This window comes from Spodoptera frugiperda, chromosome 28 (assembly GCF_023101765.2).
Source record: "Spodoptera frugiperda isolate SF20-4 chromosome 28, AGI-APGP_CSIRO_Sfru_2.0, whole genome shotgun sequence".
Lineage (NCBI taxonomy): Eukaryota > Metazoa > Arthropoda > Insecta > Lepidoptera > Noctuidae > Spodoptera > Spodoptera frugiperda.
In genome coordinates this window covers 11,514,719-11,532,407 of record NC_064239.1, presented here as the reverse complement: position 1 = coordinate 11,532,407, position 17,689 = coordinate 11,514,719, and the positions used below count along the sequence as shown (strand labels likewise).

General features: G+C 36.9%; 2 protein-coding genes across 27 annotated transcripts in view; one reads left to right on the top strand and one right to left on the bottom strand.

Annotated features, from left to right (window-relative positions):
• LOC118265585 (CUGBP Elav-like family member 1) overlaps window positions 1–17,689 on the bottom strand; it is a 405,267-nt gene that overhangs the window by 4,240 nt on the left and 383,338 nt on the right. For 20 of the 26 annotated variants that reach the window (XM_050705784.1, XM_050705791.1, XM_050705796.1 and 17 more), the window contains 5 exons: window positions 6,221–6,399; window positions 5,606–5,870; window positions 4,444–4,671; window positions 3,720–3,746; window positions 1,555–1,701 (listed from right to left, as the gene is read on the bottom strand). In XM_050705784.1, the coding sequence (XP_050561741.1) occupies window positions 1,555–1,701; window positions 3,720–3,746; window positions 4,444–4,671; window positions 5,606–5,870; window positions 6,221–6,399 (846 nt within the window). The remainder of the gene's footprint in view (window positions 1–1,554; window positions 1,702–3,719; window positions 3,747–4,443; window positions 4,672–5,605; window positions 5,871–6,220; window positions 6,400–17,689) is intronic. The other 6 variants (XM_050705795.1, XM_050705798.1, XM_050705787.1 and 3 more) reach the window with 5 other exon arrangements.
• The window catches only part of LOC118265497 (endoplasmic reticulum lectin 1), a 132,124-nt gene that overhangs the window by 11,493 nt on the left and 102,942 nt on the right, over window positions 1–17,689 (top strand). The gene's annotated exons all lie outside the window — the stretch shown is intronic.

Below are 17,689 nucleotides of genomic sequence, written 5' to 3'. Positions count from 1 at the left end.
TAGTTAGCAAAACACATGTAGGTGACAATTAATTCTGACACAAAAAAATCTTCAACTGTACTGTTGTAACATCTGGTTATATTGGCCAGAAAATAAATAAGAAAAAACATAAAGATTTCATACAAAAAGTATTCATGCTTCACGTTCTTTCCAGAACAGAAATCGGTGAGTCACACTAACAATGTAATCGGACACTGACTTTTAATTCGTCGATTTCTTTTGAAAACAGCTGTTAAGTTTCCGCCCAGAATAGGTTACCCAAATTCATGTCGTGGAAGTAGTAAATCGTGTGTGAGGGTAAATATCCGGAGGAGCGGAGGAGGATACTAAATATTTGTACATTATTATTGAACTGACATGAAAAGTATTTTCATTTTAAGTGTGGGAGAACCATGCTTCGGTACGAATGGGTCGGCTCGACCGGATTGATACCACGGCCTCATAGAAAACCGACGTGAAACAACGCTGTGTGTCTTGTGTGAGTGTGAGGTTACCGGGGGCCCAATTTCCTGCCTTTCCAATCTCGCCAATCCCCGATTCCCCAACAACCCTTAAATTCCTAACCCCCAGATGGCCGGTGGCACTTGTAACGCCTCTGGGGTTTCGGGTATCCATGGGCGGCGGCGATTGCTTACCATCAGGTGATCCGTTTTCTCGTTAAAGTATGGTGATAATGTTAATAACGATTCATGTCATGTGGGTACCATCAACAGGTGTCTCTAATGCTACGAATTCGAGTGTTCTGTGTTCACTATAATAGTACAAATATTTCATGTTTTTAGATCACATAAACATAGCTTGATTGAATTTTATCCAGTATTTGGCAAATTCGTCCATGCTTTATTACGAGTGGATTAATAACATAACTGGGCAAACAGTCGGCTAACGGTAACTGCAACTCTGTTACCCTCTCAAGGTGCCTAAGAATAACAGGTACTTGTGATCTTGCAAAGCAGACTATTCAGATGACCTACTGCTATAATTTTTTACTTGGACACTTTCGTGACAAAATATCTGAATCTTTTTATGATCAGAAGTCGCTCTGGCAAAGCAGATAAAAAAAAACAATGTAGTCCGACTTAACGTTTGGAACAGGAAATTGGCGATTAGCCAAACTTTGGCGCATGTTCAAAAATTTATGTACGAACGACCTAAATCGTGCATGTTAGAAGACTATCGGTTATTGATACTCATTGCTTAGGTATCACGCGAGGCACTGTGCCTATGTCTTTCTCACTAAAGTTATTATGTTAAAACATAACTGAGCAGAGTTTCCTATAGACGGAATAATTTAACTAGTCCAAGAGGATTGTACGTCCAAAGCTCTTAAATTAACATATTTTACGACACCCAGGGGAATTGACCAGAAGGGTAAAGCACCAGGCTACTTTTGGAAGGTGATTTACCTGCGTTTTCGAAAACTTTCACGCTATACACAAATACCATGATATAAACTTTGGTATTGGCCAATCGATTATGGTCTTTAATGGTTAAGTAGCATGTATGCTTTTCCCTTAAGGTCGCCTGCAAGGTGCTGGCTTATTATACACTTACCAGCAAAATAAAGATTACCCGTACCTTCAACCTGCTTCCCAGCGGCTGCGGCGGCAGCAGACCCTAACACTGATCCTAGGGGAGCGGCGGCGAAAGCTGTGCCGAATTGCGCGGCGTAAGCCGAGCCTAGAGGCTCAGCTGTGGACCCTGGAAATTATAAATTTATTGTTAAAAATTATTCGCAATTGACATTTGTAAATGGGAAGTTTTATTCGTGAATGTGCAGCTTTATCTGTATTGCCATTTTTATTTTAAATGACTGGCTGCATATTCCATTTTTAAATTATAATGACCTTTATTTATTTATTTTATTCTGGTAATGTTTACACAAGACTCAAGAGCTATTTATAGAAGAAAAAAATGAGCTGTCAGTCAGTCAGTTACTGTCATTAGAAGGTGTCATCATAATCGGGTAGGTATATTTTTTGATTAATGGTAGCTGGAAGTATCAAGTTACGTGGCCCATTAATTTCTATTAAAACTGAAATATGTTAAGCCATATATTTTCGAAACTACTTTACTTAACTACCTATTTAATAACAATAATAAGATAAAAATATAAATATATATTACCAAAAAAATTAAAACTAATGATATAAAAATCTAACTATACAAAGAAGAAATACTAAGGGCAAAATGGTAGTAGTACCTAAAAGGATTACAAAACGAGCGTATATATTTTATTGCTTAAATCGCTGTCAAATTACGCTACCTAAAATATACACGTTAGTTTAATGGTAGCCACTTAAATAAACGGTAAGGTTTAGGAGCAGCTACATTTATTTTGAACATAAACCGGCACAGGATTACGTTCGAAGCGTCAAAAACATTACTCATTAACTTTGTAAAACCGTTACGTTTAGGTACTACTTCTGAAATTTCCCTTGCCCTAAAGTTATCGCTGCCTAAAACTAAATTATTTATGGTCGGATAAATAGTACACAGATTACACAGTAAAAAAAGTTGGGGCAAAGGTAATCCGTGTATAATGCCAAAACTGTCAAATGGAACACAAAAAAAAATATACAAACTACATACAAACACTGCATGCCATAGACAGTGTCATACAATATTAGTAATCATTCACACAGATAAAATAAAAAGAAACACATTAACATAAACACTCACGAAAATCTCATAAAAAAAACAAGAATAAAAATTTAGTTTTTAGCACTTTCATGCAGAAACAATCAAAGTGTTAATTTTACATACAATACCTACTCATCTTTATCGCAGTTATTTACTACTTATTTACAAAGTAATGCATAATTATGGAGCATTTAAAAACTGTTACAATTTATTTGAACAAAAAATTATCTGAATTTGTAATTGCAGAAAAAAAATCAAAACGCATTCGATGAACATATTCGATAGCAATATTCATGACGACACAATTCGAATAGAATTATTAATATTCACATTTATGTTTGTGCTAAATATAAATCAACCATATTTATTATTACTGCTCTAATTAAAAACTCCAATCAGCGGAAAATGTGGACATAAATAAGGCATCGAATGTTTCAATAATATCGAACAAAAATCCTAATAATAACGTAGTAGATACGGAAAAATAATAGAATAAAACCGAGAATTTACATTTTCTAACGGTACCTAACTATTATATTATATTGGTTTTATTATAAAGGTTAGCCTTTGCGAAGCAAGCGTTGGTAGACATTATTCTACCTGTACAATGCCAACATAGAATCATACCAGGCGAGAACTAGATTCATGTGATAAATGATGCACATCTACCATTATACTTGTAACAAAGTCTGCAGCCTTGGCTGTCATGTAAACAGTCTGTTTTTCATTCAATATTACAATACTCAACTTCAAGGTATAGGTATTCTACAGTAAAACAATAAAATATCTAACGTTCAAAGTATAATTTATGCAAATGTTAGAAACATTGTCCCATTTAAAAAATGACCTATGACAGTGCTGTATTGTTTCATAATATTACGTATTTACATAGTAATTTTAAAAATGTAACCAGTTGGGCGCTTTGAAATTCTAATTTTAAACTTGAGTTCCGTTCAAGCAGAATTAGGAATTATTTCTCACTCATTTATCACATGGATCTACGAGAAAAGCTAAAAAAATTCATTCCATGAAAAAACACACACAATCATGTCGTTTTTATTTCATTGCATTTTTACCTGTGATGTTAGTCTTCCCGAGAAGACCTGAAGTGTGAAAAATGTTCATCGTTAATTAACTTTTTTTTTAACTTTAAGTCGAAACGAAACCTGAAAGAGGAAAGTTTTGCGGACAAAAAGATCGTTACATGTTCTCCTTTTTAATTGTAATGTTAGTTTAACAAGGCTGAATACAGATTGTCTTAGCCATTTGGGTGACAGTGACAGCTAAATGTCAAATATCTGTCAAAAATCTGTCAAATATTGCTACATTTTGGCGGTTAAACTCCAGAGTTAAAGATTTTTTTCAGAATAACCTTGGTTTCACTTCTGGGTAGTTTGATTTGACATTTTTACATATTTTATTTCGTTTTGTATAGGTGTTTCTGACGGTGACGTAATGCGTAGTTGTAAATTGCATCACGATATTAATTTAGGTACGTAGGTCAAGAATTTAGTACCGCCATAAAGTTAAATGAGCAACAACCCAGCCGTGTTAAGGTCTCTGACAATATTTTATTATTTGTTTTCATTATTTAAATATATAGAAGTCTACACAGTTAAGTATACATACTCATCATGTTACACAAGTTTTAAATTCTTAAACTTCAATAGATACACAATTACATACATTTACTACTTAAAACTACTTAAGACTATACTAACGAATACCTTCGCCATAAAATGGCGGAAATGATAAATAAAAATAAACTGGCCTCTATGCAAATAAAAATTAACAACTTACACAGTGGTGGTGCAGCTTGTTGGGGCGCGCTGGCAGGCTGGATGGCAGCGGCCTGCGTCACTACCGGCGGCTGCGTCATGGCCGCGAGCGCAGCTAGATTCTGCACTGACACGGGGGCTAAAAGACCCCCAAGCTGATCAGCCGCACCCCCACCTAAAGAGCCCACTCCGCTCACGGTGCTCCCACTCAGGCCTGCACCATTGAAACCAATATCTTGGTAGTTTACGCCTATGTGACAACAAAAAAGGGTAGTGTAAATAAAAAAAAAATAGAACCAAAAATAAGGGGCGGGAAAAGGGAAAGGTGTTGCCGTCATCAACGTTTAATTCACTAATTAGTGTAGTCAGCGCATAATTTTTAAAAACGGCAACACCAAGGATGAGGTAAAATGAGGTTGAAAGGAAACAAAACATAAAAACGAGTGTATCACTAATTAAACAATGTTCATTTGGTTAAATGAATCATTAAAACACTGCGTCACGGCTTGATAAGCCGAAACCAGTCCAACCAGTGGTCTTGTTGGCTCTTTGTATAAAGTCATATGTTGATGTCATTTCATTTTGCCTTATGATGCACTTTATTATGTCATAGTCTACATAATAATTTGGATTTCTCTGAAGTTTCCTTAGTATAGAATAAAAAAAACAAAACAAAACTGGAAGATTATAAATAACGATGGGGGATTTAATGTTATCTGTGGTATCATAAACGTCACAATCAAGCCATAACAATGATTAATTGTTTCGTAAATATTTACTTTTACGCGTCAGATCGTGACGTCAAATAAAAAGTTACAAATTCATCATTTTGTAAATCATTTTACACAGAACAACATCGTACCTATAAAACTGTTATAGAAAACAATTGTTTATGTACACTGTACAGACACTAGTTAATACAAGATAAGGAATATAAGTTTTGAAAAAGCATCTACAACCGAAAAAAAGCGTTTAGACACCTACGTAAGAATAAGAAATTAATAGATAAAAGCCCGAATACTGAAACGCTACTCAATTTTAAGTTGTACTTAAATATAGTGCTATCTCTTTCATTTTATGAAGAATTTGTAGTGATAGAACTATTTTTGAGAGCGTCTTAAAATTGAGTGACGTTTGAGTATTTGACCAAAAGGGTTACATAATTAATGTGTTGCAGTGTTTACCTTGCAGCAGCGTCGACCCCTGGCCTTGTAGTAGTTGCTGTTGCAGCCCAACGGCTTGCAGTTGCTGCAGCAGTTGCAGTTGTGTTGCGGGCGACAGTGCTGCCTCCGACGCGAGGTACGTCGCCGGGGCAATGGGTGCCGTCAGCCCCCAAAGGCTCGCCTGCATGGCTTGCAATTTCTTTTGTTCTTTCTCCTTTTGCGTGTCAGCGAATTTCACTACTAATGGCGCTGAACAACCTTCCATAGTTTGACTGTGGTGTAAAGCCTGGAAACGATCATGGACATTTTTATATTCAAATCGTACGTTGTTTTATCCTATTACTTTTACATATCTTTTTAGTCAAAAATAACTCTAATATTCGTGATTAATGCGAGTGGCACTCGCACACGATGGGCTCCATAAATTTATTTTTTGGATTTTTAGGTGCAGAATCGTAAAGGGCAGACCCACGTTCCTTCACCTTAGTCCGACGGGAATACCACAATCCCAGGAGGTAACACGTAGGTACACACACACAGGTAGAAACTACAGAGTTCTTCCTACTATAATTCTTGCACACTGCTTTAGAGCCTCTCAACACGTTCATACTATTTCAAAATAATCATGTCATTTACCTTAATAGCGGCGATGGCGGCCTGTTTCGACACAAATGTGACAAACGCGCAGCCCTTGCTCTGGCCCTGCGCGTCACGCAGCACGGTGCACTCCTCGATGGCACCGTGGCCAGCAAACAGCGCCCTCACATCGTTCTCAGACAACTTCTTGTTCAACATGCCCACGAATAACTTGCGTTCTGTTGGCAAACAAGAAAAATGAACGTTAGTCATTGGATGATAAAGTATAAATTAAAGTTGGCAAGAAAATTAAAATGGCAGTTTACAAATTTAATTAACACACTCCTGGTAATCTTTAGATAGATTAAAGTCATATAATTCGACTAGACCAAAAATGCACCGCATCAGTTTTGCACGTCAAAAAATAAAACTAAGGACTTGTTTCACAATGTCTAGATAGCCGCTATGTATTAGATAACTTTGAATTAAGAACGTAATTTGTATGCACTATCTGTCACATAAGTTTATCGGGCACTTACATGAAGGTGGTGAAACAGGCGCTTAATGTTTCGACAACAAAAATTACATAACAAAAGTTGTCAGATACCACAGATTGACACGAAGAACAAGTAACATTTCATAAAGATAACCTCTAAAACATCAAACACACTCGTCAGTAAAACGTTTAACCTTAATCTGTTAAAAATTACCTATTCAGTGACGACACACATTAAGTGCTAAATAATGTTCAGCTATTATCATCGAGACCATTATCCAAATGCTGTTTCGAGTTATTGAGGAAACATGTTTTCTTTAAGCATGCAATGAAACTTTGGGCCCTTAGTTTAAAACAAACAATCTAATTAAGCGAATCCTGTAATTCGCTAGAGCTTATATCTTGTATCAAACGCTCTCACTTAAATTCAAACACTATTTTCGTAGTAAATAAAAAAGAGCAATGAAAACTAAACGAACAAAATCTCTATTGTCGGACGCATATCACGTTCGAATTTGCATCGCACAATATCGAAGTGCATTGTCGTACACATGAGCGTATCGTTAGAAATCCAGGCGTGATCCTGAAATATGTACTCTTTGAACTACCCAAGCTCGGCGGTGGAGGGGCTAACTCGGAAATTTACGACATTCGACCTCGTATAGTGTCGGTCATAAAGCATTTTCCGTTTCGATGCATACGAATTTTTGATGGCGTTAAATCTTCCGAGATCCTGACAAGTGTATTAGCAGAGAAGTAACGGTGGCGAGTTCTGACCTAGATTTAGAGTTTAACTATGTATTAACACGTTGCGGCGGTCCGAGCTTTGTCGCATTTCGAAATTAGCACCTGCAGAATATAGAGCACAGGATAAAGAACCTATACACACATTGAAACAACACCAATTACACGACTTAAGCCGATAGCCTTTAACCCATAACGATCCCAACAAACGATTACAAGAGATAAACCATAATCCGAGCTTATCAAGTGGATCATTGATCGGGCACCGGTGTGGCCGCCGCGCCGCTGTCTATACCTGACTTAATCCATTACTTACTACACTCGACTCGTAACGACACCCGCGGGAAAAGGGCTTATCCTTTACTAAAGCAAACAAAATGTTATAACAACTCGGAAAAACGCGTAGCTTTTGTGGGTACGGTTGAACTGACAGCTAGCAGAAAGGCTAATCATCGCGAAAAACTGGTACAAATTATGCGCTACTGCATTTTGCTGTTGTGTGCCGAGCCGCCAAAATCAGGCCGAAAAAATGAGCATAAAAACAGGGTCAGAAGGAACGACGATTAAAAAACTACAAACGCACGTCAACGTTTGCACAGACAGACGTGAAATTTTCAACGTCAAAGGAGTGCGGTACACAATGCACGGTGTAGGGGAGTATTACGCGTAAAATCCAACATTTGGGGGACTCTCAATCCCCCAGTGAGGCAGGTGAGAGGCGAAATTGAAAAGGCGCCGAGACTGTTCAGTTTGTAGTAGGAGACGAGCGAGGAATGAACTGTGTTGCTGGACTACTGAAATGGTTCTGGAATGTATTTTTACTTTTCTTACAATTACAACGTACTGATGACATTTAGATAGTATTTATGATTCTTGTTCTTTAAACACTTCTACATTTTGTCTCGCTTAAGATAAAATAAAAGCGACATTAAATCAGTAATAATTGAGAGAGCGAGCAATGTCTCCGGTCTCCATACATCTTAGTATAAAGACGCACTTCGCCTCGCTCAGGTAACAAATATTTCATGTCGTTGAAATCAGCGCGCTTGTACCAAGAGATTAGCATGAAAATTTAGCGAGAAAACGAAACTTGAAATCCCGCGATCTTCGACGATAATGCAATACCTCGTAACCATACATTTTTGATGCCAAGTCGAATTTTGGCAGGGAAAGATTGAGTGCGCCGCGCCCTCTGGTGAACTCCGGAGAAATTTAAATTCCATTCTAACTGTGAAATATGTACTGACAGTTGCTTAAAAATAATGTTCGCGGCAATCGATTGGAAACGTTTCAATGTACAGAATATTTTATCTTCCAAATAAATATAAAGATAAGGTTGGCTTGTTCAATGTATGTTATGATCTAGAGCTTCAGATAACATGACTAATAAATGCATCCATAGGTTTCAAACATCATTCTGTACCCTTAATATGAGTTAGCTTTACGTTTAAAGTAATCGAAACGAGAGTGCATTCGGCGCTCTGATTGGCCGGGTCTAATAAACCAACCAATCAGAGCGTCGAACGCCCTCTCGCTCTTCTATACTTTAACGTAAAGCTAACTTCATACTAAGGGTACTGTACCAGTTTTCAGTAATAGCAATTTGATAACACATTAGGTTCATTTCCTATTACACGGGTTTAACTCAATCATTCCACTTACAAATCCGAATAAAATAACACGAAACATAACACCAAAACGATAAACGTAATACTTACTTAATACTAATAATAATAACAACAATTTCGTCTAATATTCAATTACCTAGTAATTCGGAATGTTCGTCGAAACTCGCCGTATGTAATTCCACATGTTTCTGTTAATACCTGCCGCTTTCCACCCCATTCAATTTGAGTTCGGATTTAATATTAATATATACCTTACACAGGAATTATTTCACGACAGCTCGGCATGGAGTTGTTGGCAATAATATTCAATTTAATTTCGAAATGTTATGACTAAAGTATTTGCGCGTTTATAAGCATCAAAGAATATTTGGTGGGTGTATTATGAAGAGTCTCTGTGTGCCAAATATATAGCTAAAGTTCTCTTAATTAGGCTTGTAATTAAAGGAAATGTACTCTATCATATACAATGTGATAGGCGTGGGACTTCTAACCCGTTAAGGCTGAGTACTACATCAAATTTTATCGACAAAAAAAATAATATGAGGGTTTGAACCCCTAATTTAAAATATTGGAAAATAGCGATTTTTTCGGTAAACATAATTCACAATTGATTTTTTTTCTCACCAAAACATTATCAAACATATGAAAAAAGTAATGAATTAGTTAGCCAAGGTTATTAGCTACCGTTTGTCGTTTTTTTGTTTCTACGACGCATACAACCTTTGATATCAAAAAAAGTAAAAAAAATATTAAAATAGCCATAATTTTTAGGGGGAGGGGATTCGACCCCTTCGACCCCCGACTTTTGTCGATAAAATTAGATGTAGTACTCAGCCTTAACGGGTTAGAAGTCTCACCCCTATCACATTGTATATATGATCATTTCAATATGATTTATATTTATCTTCGTTGTTGAACGACTGCACGGTTAATACGGTGGCTGGGTAACTAGCTGCCGCTCAACGTGGGGCGGGTTCGGTTATCGCACGGAGCAACTCTTTGTGGGATCCATAAATTGTTGTTTCGGGCCTGGGTGTCATGTGTATGTGAACTTGTATGTTTGTTTGTAAACGCACCTACGACACAGGAGAAAATCCTGTGGGGTAACGTTGCTAATGCAGTTATTAAATATTTAAGAAAAGTACATATTCAGTGTGTCGAATATCAAGATGTTTTGCAAGTACTTATTTTTAAAATTAAGTTAGAATGTTTACGTACTAGTATAGGTTTAGTAATAGTCTAGTCCTTAAAGCAAGCATTAGTTACCGGGACAGAAGAAAGCGAGCGAAACAAACGTCCAGTGGAAACAGAACAAAACAACAAACTCCTTGGTACAACTTACAATTGAAACAAACTCCAACTAAACGGGAGAGTCAAACTAATTAGAATAATTTAAAGTGAATCTTTAAGTCGAGAGTAATCTGTTTAAATGTTTAAATGCACAAGTAATTGTGTACTTTCAGCAAATAAGGCTTTAAAATGTTAATGGTGTAAGTGCACCATCGAGCCGGTAACGACATCCTTCGTTAAACAATTTACATAACCTCTCAAGTCTTTGGGGGGGAGGGAGCCCCCCACAGCCCCTGCGCAGTCCGACACCGACTTCACTTTTATAGTCGCACGGTGGATTCTTTCCCGTTTACGACTTTTCGGGGTAATAAATCAAAAGGTTGAACTCGAATCGAGGAAGAAGCAAAGATTTTTGTCGTGAATTAAATTTCAGTGTAAAATGGTTTCTGGGAATAAACGTAACCGTAACACATGTTTAATGTTAACTTCTTTTCCACGAAAGGATAGGAAGAAGATTATGGAAGTTCCTCTCTTATTGAAAGTTATTATTTTACCTGGTAACAATGTACCCTACTTCCATTTATTTACCTCCAAGGAAAATGTAGATACACATTTTTACCCTGTTGTCATACATACATCATAATTACCAAAACCAAATACTAAGAAACTAAGCCAACAAAATTTCGAACAACAAAACTTTCATTTATAGTATAAGCCGGTAAACGAGCAGACGGATCACCTGATGGTAGGCAATCGCTGCCGCCCATGGACATTCGAAACACTAGAGGCGTTACAAGTCGGCCTGGTCTTTTGGGGGTTATTGGGAAATAAAGAATTGGGAAGAATAGGGACAGGGGTAATTGGGCCTCCGGTAACCTCACTCATACAACACACACTGTTTTAATAACCACCATTAAACTAAATCCAGGAACAAAAAAAAAAAAATCGCTACACAACAACAAATGTCCTTCAAAAATGACATTGAATATGTAATTCTTGTTGTAAATCGGTCAGCAATATGAGTAATGGTGCCCACTTATGTACGGCAGACATCTTTACAATGTCCGTGTGACTTTAATGGACTCGTAACTGACAGTTTAGCGTTAAAATGTTACATTTTATTGTTCTTGTGGCCACATCAGGTGTAGTGACCTTGAGTTTCTAAAGAATCTGTTACCTAGGACATGTCTAGCAATTAGCTTTTGTCTTGGATAATGAGGTGTAGTCAAGGTTAGATGGTGATGTGTTTTCAATAATTTTTGGTCACATTTTCTGTGTGCAGAGGAGAAATAAATCAGTTTGTTAAAAAAAGATTAGTTATTTTTTTTAAAAAACAGGGTGATTAGAATTCTACATGTTAGGAAATTTTCCCAACGTTTATTCACCCCTTTCCTGTATCTATTCACCCTTCGAATTCTATTCACTCCATTTTACGGTAATAGAAGTTCGTAAGAGTTACAAAAAATACATTATGCGATTTTATTTGTGGAAAAAGAAAATAATAAATAATACATCATACATAGTTTTTGCGCACAAGACGTCAATTCAAAGTAGAAATTAATTTGACCCAGTAAATTACTTCTTATTCAATATTAGACTACAATGAATTTATAAAAATAATTAAATTAATTACGTAGCTATAAGGTAGTAAATAATTTATTAATGAGTCAGCCTATTAAGGTACAATAGTGAATAATAAATAGGTATTGTTTCTGGGCTGACTCCTGGTAATTAATTATGTACTTAGAATATAATATTCTATACATTTTGTAATATTTCATTAGCATTTGATGAAAGAAACGAGGCTATTCTTTTCGGCTGTTTAGGATCAAATGTTTTTGCAAACTAACACTTTAATGCTATCACAATTTGTAAATGTCGTCCGCTTATTTTTCACACTGTGATTCCTGGATATGTGGATATATTATTATGTGGAAGCAGGATTGACCTCTATTACATAGAATTTCGCAAGAATGCACATAACCATATTAAATAGCCTTAATAACCTCTTGTTTGTTGGAATATGAGACACAATAGAAAACACATTGTGTTTCGAGTAGATTTGCGTTTCGGCACACCATAGGTGGTATTAAAAAATATAGGTATATAAAATAGATTTATTGTATTTTTAGTGTAACAATATACCTAGGTAAGAAACACCAAAAAGATATAAGAAAAAGGGTTAAGAGAGCAAATTAAACTAGACTTTTCACCCTAACCCTCTTTAGGTCTAGGTTGCGAACTAAAGGCTAATCTAAAAGCTGAGCTCCCCGGGTCACTATCAACAGTCCCCTACTAGGGGCTACTTTAGTGGCTATTATCCTCGACTAACTCATAACTCATGCCCTTCAAAGTGCGTATGCCTGTTGTCACGTAGTCAGTCGTTAAGTTGCGAGTTATGTGCTAGTGCTGCCACCTAGTTCGAGTTTTAGTAGTAGCTGTCGATTTTTTTGAGGTTATATTTTTTATTTATTGGGTGTTAAGACTGTGACTGCGAAAAAATCTGTTGAAGGCAAATCCTCCGCTAGTGCTGATCACCTTTGCCCCCCATGGCGTTTAATGTGTTAAGGAAGGTTGTATTGGAAAAATATGGGTTACTAGGTATGATTTTTATAATTGACAGTGCATTTTTTTTTGTACTTGATATATTTATTACGTTTTTAAATGATGCCGCGACCTTTAAGTCGGGTTTTTAAATATTAGAATAAAAATATTAAGCTTAATATCTTCTTCCTGCAAACCCATTAGCTCGTTTCCACCACGAATCGACATTCACAGTAATAAATCGGTTAAAAGCCAATTTTTAAACTTCCACATCAATTTACTTTATTCAGGCATCAAAACAAAATCAATCATGTGTAATTATTTAGTCAAACGGACTCGATATTCGGAACAAACAATGGAAATCACATCAGTTTAAACCTCAATGGCAATTTTGTCGGATAAATCGGTGAAAAACTAGCCGGATTATCCGAGAGTTTTCAAAGTCAAAGTCAAAATTATTTATTTCAATTAGACCAGGAAGGCACTTTTGAACGTAAAAGCAAATATAATAATATTAATAACGTCTGTCTGTCGGTCAGTCCTCTAGTGAAGCTATTTGCTCGTTCCAAAGTGTAGATTCCTATGGAGAAGAACGAGCAAGAAACTCCATAGGTTATTCTTTTCCAATCAGATTCACAATACAATTCATGGTTACATTGTTTCGATTTTCATGTTCGTATCGATATCGATATGTGTCGGGACATCCCTAGTTACGTACGGCCGCGTGTGTATTATCTTTTGACACAGATCCTCTACTTTGTGTGCTGTGCTTATGTCATTGTGAGAAACAGTCAAGGTGAAAATATTTTTACGTCCATTTGTATTTTAGCACTAAGTATTTCGTTTTTTCGAACTGTTCAATGTCACGTGAATGTGTAACTGTATATACTATGGTTACATCAAACAAACCTTGATGTTGTTTTATTACGTGTTAAACAGACTAAAGGTCTCAGCACACATATGGGATCGGAAAGGGATCGTAACCGTAACGCCTTTTGCCTCGCTGTCAACCAGGCGTCAACCTACCGTATGCACGTAACGAAAGCGTATCAGCAGCGCCTGTACGTCAACTCGGCTACGGCTAGGCGCCACCGTGCTTACGCCTCGCCGTCCCGTCGCGGGAGGGGAAAGGGGAAAGGGTGGACGTAGAGATGTGAGCTCGGGTACGGAGAGACGTAAGCGCGGGAATTCAAGTTCGGAGCCTGTTCCGAGGCGAGGCGATTACGTTATTATTCCGATTAGTGTGCGTTGCAGTAGGGAGTTTAATACAAACCATTCTGAACGGCTCGAGGCGATACGGTGACGATCCCTTTCCGATCCCATATGTGTGCTGAGATCTTTAATCTTTGTGTTTAGGTGTAATCTAACAGTGTGTGATGGCACGGAGGATTAAGACGCCCTATTCTCATGCATGAGGGTGCGAGTTCGAAACCTACCTACGGCAAGTACCAATGGGACTTTTTTCGAGTTATATGTACTTTCTAAGATTATTTAAACACACAAACCTGAGCTTATAATTACTAATTATAAGTTTGAAAGCGCTAACCCGCATTGAGCAAGCGTGGTGATTAATGCTCAAATCTTCTCCATGCGAGAAGAGGCCTTTGGTCAGCAGTGGTTACTTATAGGCTGTTGATGTGTGTAATCTAATGTAGTTACAATAAACCTGTGGAATATAATTAAATCCACGACATTATCAAAATAAAATTTATGAATATTACGGTCAGACTAATTTATTTAAGTACTACAGTCATCTTAAATCTCATCTGTTTTGCGAATTCGTCAACAGAAACGCAAAAGTTTCGGACTATTTTAAGATTCATTAAATTAGTGGCCCATTCCTACCCGGAGACGCATACAAATTAGCCGTGTTTGCGACGCTGAGTGTACATAGGTACACTGGCGTGCAATTACATGCTCTCTACACTTAGTATCATACAAAACGGAATAATGAATTAAAATTTTGGAAGTGTTTAATTTTTAATATGGCTATTATTAATTTACGTGTAGGCTGGCTGTGTGACAAAGGTTGTAAAGTTAATAAGAATGGGAGCGCAGATCCATACATAGAACATACTTAGTAGAAAAGATGTGAGTGTAGGGAACCTAGATCGAAATCATAGAACACTAAAACGTGAAATTCTACAAAGACTTTTAAATAGATATACCCTAAAAAATAAGTAGCGTAACCCAATTTGTTATAAATGACGAGCTGATCTAGCAAACTTCGTACAAACATGTTTTTCCCACCTTTTAAACCTTCCAAAAATAATTCAACACCAACAATTGCCAAATCGGTCCAGCCGTTCTTGAGTTTTAGCGAAACTAACAAAGTACAACAATTGATTTTTACTTAAAGAGGATTAACAGTACTTAATTTAAAATATTTTTAATGATTTCTCGTGCTATTGTTAGTCGCAACAGATCTTAAAATTCTCTTTAACTGAAGCTATATTTTAAGCACGCAACTGTAACAACATCGGGCAGCCTTAGTTAGCCTGTTCCTTGTTTTAATTTATGTACGGTCCCATTGAAAACAATTACCTTTTGCACTTGCCTTGATGAGGTGAATTAAAAAGCCAGAAGAATTATTCAGTGAGTTTGTTGTTTTTAAATATTTAGAAGTGGTTCTCATTTCGTCTGTGAACCGAGAGTAATTAAATTAAAAAAGAGGACCCGACCATACTACCGACTTGTGAAAAAATTCAAACAAACAAACTCTGGGTCTTTTACGCTGTAATATTGTGTGGTTGGAGTGTCAAATTAAATCTTTAAGGATTGGTTACATTTTGTCAATGAGGGATTTGTATTTTGGGGTCATTAGATGGCGCCACTGAGACCTAAGGTCCTATTAGTCCAATTAGTATTAGTTTTCTTATAGTGACTGACTAATGAGTTAACTTGATCAGTAGATTTAAATTTACACTAGCACGTCCATAAAACCTCTCATTGGATAAGTTGGTTATTAAAAAAAAAACAATTCCTTATAAATCTACTACAATTTATCTTTCGCTTTTCTCTATTTACGTTAGGCTCCTGAATCTTTTTTATATCACTTTCGTGAGACATACTAATCATAATGTATTTCGGCGTACTCACGTAACTATTGGACAAGGAACACGACTAGTTTCAAGCCATGCTAGAGGCTCATAGTCTTGCATCCTGAATCTTTCTACAATTCTACTGTCTGATGTAATGATTACTTAAACTATTCCTAAGTAACGATTTCGTATACAAAACAATTGCTAAGAACAGGGTTAAGTAATCATTAAATGACTCTGAGTAAGGCAGTAAGTCAAAATCTTTAATGTCGCGAGTAGTTTACTCGACAAGACAAACATAGTTAGCGGACCACAAGGGCAAGCGAAATATGAAACCGACATAAGTGTTTATTAGCTTGTAAACAGTTTAACACGACTGTGCCACGGTGTCACCGTTAACGCTGTAGGGTTAACTGTGTGAACACGATAGCTGGGCTTATATTCAAGTAGCTGTTCATAGGTAAGACTATTGTTTCTACCATTATTTAAAAGCTGTCCCATTGTTTCCCAAATTGGCCGATAATGCCCCCTTGTGGATGCTGAAGACCCTAGAAGAAATGAAACTTCTCTCCCCCGCCACAATGTGTACTACTGTTGAGACCTAGTTGAACACTTATCGAAAGAGGTGATTATTTAGATTTGTCCCAGAGATCTACATAATTAGTATAGAAGTAGAATAGAAGCGCTACAAAATAACTGATTAACAAAGTAGGCAGTGTGGATAATTAAATAAGTTTGGGATTTAGAGAATGTCAGAGGATATGAAAAAAAATAGGTACATGACGATGGTTACATGGGTGCACATAGCCTAACGTTTAGCCAATGAAACAAAAAAGATCCGAAACAAAAAAAAACAGCAACAGCAGCTAATACCATTATCTGGAAGAAAAACAGTTAAAATTCAAAGATTTCCTACCAAAGTTGCCAAGTAAAATAGTTTTCGCAGCTGGCAACTGCGTCGTCGGGACTAATTTTCTCTTTATTATGTTGCTAGTTAGAAAATTTGTCAAAACTCGTTAACGCGGGCCGGCGGCGGCTGTTACATCGTTTGTTTAATTTGTACCACTTCCTCTTGCAAACAATTATACTAGTTGGATAATTTCAACTCATTATAGCCTATTCTAGTTTTTACTTTTTTTGTATCCATAATTTTTAGCGTCTGCTAACAGAGTACCGAAACCCGTAAAGTAAACCTTAAAGTAAGCTAAGTTTAAAGTGGTATTTTAGTTGGACATTATTTAGACAAGATGCAGCAGTTATATAAAGTAAACAATGCAAATAAAAAACATCTGCATCCACTCGAGTTACATACTTCCGAGAGTCGGAAAAAAAATTCAACGCAACACACAACAAACAGGGATACGACTTTTTCTGTCTACGAACTTCAACGAGGGGATCCATTTACAGAGCACCCACGGCCGTAGCTAGTTGAAAACATCCCTTATTCTCAAAATACTTCGCTTGCTTTCACGCGAGAGGGGGGAAAGGCCGCGGCTTTCCGAAATTACGGAGCAAACAGCAGCGATACCGACGTATAAACCTCGCATTGTTCACCTCGCCGTGTCTTCTAGCCACGTTTATTTCCCTCACAGTACTTATTTGACGAGATTTCATTATGTACGCTAGCTTTTCAACCTCACCCCGCGACCCACTCGTTTGCAAAATGTATGGAAAACTAAGGAGCTCATGGAATGTTGTATGATTAGTTTTAAATTGTATTGCCCCAATTTACGCTCGTATCTCGTGCGAAAATTGAGAGATTATGACTTACGTCGCGTGTGTATTA